At 39.3% G+C, this 5,680-nt stretch overlaps 1 protein-coding gene across 1 annotated transcript; it reads right to left on the bottom strand.

Annotated features, from left to right (window-relative positions):
- Nucleotides 1-330: 330 nt before the first annotated feature.
- On the bottom strand, nt 331-2,908 carry LOC21394103. Its single transcript, XM_024171736.1, has 7 exons — nt 2,409-2,908; nt 1,783-1,860; nt 1,543-1,685; nt 1,363-1,433; nt 1,187-1,282; nt 679-771; nt 331-549 (listed from the first exon to the last, which is right to left on the bottom strand). The coding sequence occupies exons 1-7, from the start codon at nt 2,856-2,858 to the stop codon at nt 467-469; spliced, it is 1,014 nt and encodes a 337-aa protein (XP_024027504.1). The 5' UTR covers nt 2,859-2,908; the 3' UTR covers nt 331-466.
- Nucleotides 2,909-5,680: the final 2,772 nt, after the last annotated feature.

Below are 5,680 nucleotides of genomic sequence, written 5' to 3'. Positions count from 1 at the left end.
CTCGCTGGTTGCGTCGGAGGTGGCTTCACGAGAAGCCCCTGTCATGGCGGGTTTCGCCATGGGAATAAAGCATTATTCCTGCTCTGATACCATAAAGGTATTTGGGAGAAAAGATGAAATTGCTTTATCTCATATTACACACTTTTACAATCACTCTTTCTCTTTAAATAGAGAAGAACCAAGAACCTTAATCATCCAAGGAGAAATTCCGGTGATTCTCTCCTAAAAAAAAAGAGAAACTTACTTCCAATTATCCTAGAACATTCCTAATATAACTCTAGAAATCAAGAAACTAATTTACACTTAGTCAAATAAGGAAAGTAGCTGGATTCCTCTCCAATTACTCGGTTTTTCCACAAATATTATGGCAATCTGTTATTTGAGATTGATTTACTGTTCAACCACCATTGGCCAGGAGAGAGAAAAAAAAGGGTAAAACAAGTTCGGGTGTAACTTACAAAGAATGTCAACAAATGAAAAGTTTATAATTTGGGACTTCATCTCCTACGTTCAAGTAATTGACATCGACTATAACATCCCCGAGATCATCTGACCAGAAGAAAGAACAACCTTGTGTTAGTTTAATTCTCTGAAACCAGTTCAAAGCTAGTGAAACAATGAGAAGATACAAATTCTCAAACTAAAGTCACAAAATAAAGTGAAAAAGATAGTTAAAACCTTCATATATGGTTCTCACAAAATTGGCATATTCAGGTATAATATCTCGATATATAATTCCTCCGGGACAGGCATCCAGCACCACCAGGACACCTATTGGAATTGTATAACAAACCATATGTGTAATGGTCGTGCAAAGATCAATAATCTCTGTCTAGATTTTGAGATCAAGAATATATCTTTATGAGATTTTCAATGATAATTGAAAAACAGAAAAAACGAGAGTTCAAGTTTGATAAATGAGAAACGTGATACTTAAAAGAAACAAATTATCAGATCTTCCTATGACCATGACTAGGTAGGTATTATTATGGATATATGTTTCTCATAAAATTTCAAATTCCTCGAATTATTTTTGTAATTCCGTAGCAAAATTTACAATGGAAAAAAAGGGAATTAAATTAGTTAATTGTACCTTTGAACTCCAACACATATGTTAATAAAGCTGATCTTAGATCAGTTATAAGAGATGCCAATTAAGTGGAAAATGAGTATACCAGGAAAGTACCTGGTGCTTCCCAAGCTTTGTTTGAATTGCTGGGCAACGGAGCCAGCCAAAGAATATTTCGCAAGTTCATTGAATCATCATATGTCACATTTGACCCTGCAAGAATATCAGACTCCAAGTCAGTCATAATCTGAAGATAAAACAAAGAGTGATGAAATTATTTTAGTGGAATTTACCTCTTTGACAATAGCCCATGTTGTATGGAAACGTTTTTTTATCAAATGCTGGGTATTCTTTTGCATGAAACCTGCCAAATGAAAATTATATTGTAAACACCAAGGGCAGGTAATACCTTTTGTAATAAAAGCCTTTTAAGTACAAATAGGCAATAATAAAAAAAAGGGGGGACAACTTACAATATACCAAGTCTTCCGGTGTCTCTGGCAATTAAAAGGTGCCCATGAAACAAATCATAGCGAGTCAACGATAAATTCAACCCAATAGCGGGAGCCCTAGCAACAATAAGTTCAAACAACAACTCAAAGTACGAATTCAGTTCCTGCAATTTTAGCATAGTAAATTACATTAACAAACATCAAGAAAAAGTTACATGATTAGCATAGAGTGAACTTGAGTTTTATTTCTTTGATGCAAACCTCACTTATAAAGTGTCTCCCATATGGTGTTCTGGTGAGCTGACACCTTACTTCTTCTGATCCTTCAACATCAGGTACCTATCACGTCACCAAACGAATCATCCTTGAGATTATTTACCCTTAAAAAAAATTAGGAGTGATCCTTGTAGATTTTTTCTTTTTTTTTTTACCCAAAAATAATAAAAGCCCCTAGATTACCAAAGTCATTGAGTTTAGTAATTTTGATGAAAACCCGGATACTAACGTTGACTTATCGTCAGCCTTAAATTGTTGGCAATTTGGGTCGGATAAGTCTTAGCATAAAAGCCCAATGTGGTCCTTAAGTCTATAAACTGGTTGCCAACATAAATATCCTAGAGGCTAGATTAACTTAAACACCTTAAATATCATGCAAGTGGAGCAAAATTGTCAATTACAGAATTGAGCATACTCATACTCGGTTTAAACACACACAAACACACATTATCTATTCATAGTATAGACAACCACTTCAGTAAAGAAAGAAGACCAAAACACTCTTATAACCAAGTAACTATATAATATCCACAGAGAAAAGAATCAGATAAAGACAGTGAAAATGGAAAGGAAAAAAAAAAAGGGTTAAGAAACGAAGAACACAAACTGACAGGAATTATGGTCGGGTCAAGAGCTCTATGAATAGCTCCGGGATCGCCACCGGAATCGACGGCGAGCCGAGCCAATTCCAACACTGGCCGTGGGGGCCACCAAACGAGCTCGTTCTCCTCCTCCTCTCTCCTCGTCCGACCTCCATTTCTGTCCGGTCTCAAGCTCCTTCTATGGGAAAACCAGCTTCCACGGACCGTTTCGTTCCGATTCGGAGTAAAAGGCACGAGAAATTTGAAGCATGACTTGAGTTCTTGGGCCACAAGAGGATTGACCGCCGAGGAGCGGCGTTTGGGGCCGAGAAGAGAGAGCAAATCGGAAGGAGTGGCCTTGGGGGCTCCGGAGGGTGCGGATAGCGAAAGCGACTTGAGAGAGGAAGAGATGGAGTAGGCGGCGGATAGAGAAAGAGAGAAGAGGATTGTGAATTGGAGTGAGAGAGAGGATTTCGCCATTCAACACCCTCGCTAATCGCTCTTTGCTGAAAACTAGTGTCAGGCACGTGTGATTTTGGTTCCTTTTTCTGATTTTGTTATTTTTATTTTGATTATTAGTACATATGATCTTAAGAGTCCGTTTGGTACCTAGATTCGTTTTCTGATTCGAATCATAGTTCGTAGTTTATTACAGTATTTTTTTTCATAAAAAATACACGTAAATCGAAAATAATTCTAATTACATTATTTGAATCCATAAACCAAACGCCACATAATTTTTTTAATACGTGATAATTTAATTCTTATTCTTTTAATTTTAATAAAACGATCCATAACGTTATTAAATAGGTGTAATTAAGTTTTTTTCGTCTAGATCCGTCAAATTACCCACATTTAAACCCGTGTGATCCTCATGTGACCCGATTACAAGGGTTATTTTCATAAAATCACGAGTTTATTCAATTTGAGACTGATATTATTCAGAAAACTTGGAATTAGCTAGCGAGAGAGAGAGGAGACCGTTGGCGTTGGGTTTGCAAACTCTAGGTGGTGGCGGCGTTCTAAGTTTGCAAATTCTAGGTAGCGGCCTTGGGTTCACGAAGTCTTGGCAGCGGCATTCAGGGTTTGCGGAGATTTGGGCAATGGCGCGGCCTTCTGATTCGCTGAGATCCCGGCAGCGATGTTGGGCTTTTAGAGATCTGGGCGACGATAACGGCGTAGGGAGACAGAGAAAGAAAAGGAACTCCAATCTGAACAAGCGACAGGTGGCTCTTACTTCGCGGCGATGAGGACGAGGGGGCTTCAATCTAGTGTTGACAGGGAAGGGTGGGCTCAATCTCACGACGACAAGGTGAGGGACCTTCGATTTCACGACAACAGGGATGGAGGGGGGTGCGATCTCACAATAGTGAGAGAAGGGTGGTGATCTTGCGACGGAAGGGGGCAGGGGGCTCGAGCTGTGCACGAGAGGTGGTGGGGAGGGATGTGTGGAGGAGTTCTCACTATGCAACTCTCTCCAATGATCTGCAATAACCCTTTTCTTTGACGAGACCCTTTTGTTTAGGTTTCTATGATTTTCTTGTTATTTGGTTTTGTCACGCCCCCCCAAACGGGGTGGGTGACGTGGAGCTCGATTAGGGGTTAATAAAGCAGATTCTCAGACAAGCCTCACTCAACTGCATTAAAATATAAATAAATTATAGAATTCCGGAGCCTCTGACACACAGGGCTCCACCTCACAGGACATACAGTATCATACATACATGCTCATGTAAATAATCATTACAACAGACATCAACCACAGTCTAGTTAATCCAAATATTACATAAGTTTACAGAATTTCTCAAATTCCTTACATTTGTCCAAGAGGATGAACTCAATCCTCACTTGATTCCAACAGCAGCACAACTCAACTGCTCCGTAACAATTATCCAACTACAGTGCACCGCTCCTAGAGTCTCCTGGAGGGGTTTAATACATTTGAAACATAAAACGTGAGCAAAATATCCAGTAGGATATAATTTGAAATGCCTGAAAAGAAATGAATAAATAAATGAGCGAGTAAATGAATGAATGAATAAGTAAATAAAATTAGACATTCAGTTCTGACGGAACAGCCGGAACCTCACATCCTTTTTCTCAAAGGAAATATAACTGAAAACAACCATATTACAGGCTTCAGTAAGTAATTAGTACAAATTACTTACCTAACCAAGTGCCTCGCCTACCTGGACCGAGTTTCGAGTTCTGCCCCCGAGGATGCACTCTCTGCATCCTATCTAGGCTTACAGCAATAGACTATATTACCAGTTCACAAGATCTCTTTGCTTAAGAAATCATTCATTAACTTTTCTAAAATCATTTTTATGACCCCATGAACTACTCAAGCTGCGGGCCCCATGACTGGGCAAGCCATGAGGTTCCATGACTAAACAAGCCATAGTTTTCAAAGCATTTTCTTTCACAAACCAATCACTTTCTTTAAAACATTTTCAAGGCCAAAATCCTTTTGAAAACAGGCTCACAAGGAAAAGGGATAGAAATCCTATCTCGCACAATCAAACTTGGGACTAGCGTTGCCTTTTCGGCTTCCGCTTCCTCAAGCCCCTTCAATCTAAATCCTCCGCGATCACTGATGTAAGACAACACTTTATGATTAATTCTCATTCCTAAAGCAACCCAAATCTCAATTAGATATCAAGATTTTCAATTAGTGTGCCCTAATCCATTTTTATGTTTCAAATTATCATTCCAAGGGTTTTCAATCTCAAATCAAGGATTAACAATGCTAATCTGTTTATCTCAAGTCCCCAAATAAAGCTAATTTGGGTTCTCCCTGAAAACAGGGGTCAAAACAGCAATTTCAGGCCAAACAGGGTCAAACCCCGTGTCAACCGGTCGACCGGTGACAGAGCAGTGCAACACTACCGGTCGACCGGTAGTGTGCACACCGGTCGACCGGTCAGCCTGCAATCCGATCGACCGCATAGGTCAATCGGTTTCCATGTGATCCGGTCGACCGGTGCAATCAGCTGCGCGAGAGAAGATCACAGAAATCAGTCCAAAACCTACAAATTCAGTCCCAAATTGAGATATTTCAAAGGAAAACAACTAGATCTGGGTTCTAGGTCCTAAAACAAGTCTAAAGAACCCAAGATCTCCAATTTCTACTCTAGTTTTACTCAAAAACCATCAAAATCCGGTTTGAACCAAAAATAAGTTTTGAAATTCAAAAACTTAAAATTCAAGAGAGGTTCTTTCAGTAATCTTACCTCAAATCCTTCTCTTGACGTTGAAAACTTCTTTAAATTTTTCCTTGGTTCAAGATCCGTTTGATTTGG

This window comes from Morus notabilis, unplaced genomic scaffold (genome assembly GCF_000414095.1).
Source record: "Morus notabilis unplaced genomic scaffold, ASM41409v2 Scaffold294, whole genome shotgun sequence".
Lineage (NCBI taxonomy): Eukaryota > Viridiplantae > Streptophyta > Magnoliopsida > Rosales > Moraceae > Morus > Morus notabilis.
Note: the sequence above shows the minus strand (reverse complement) of the source record. Positions and strands in the feature narration are given on the sequence as shown.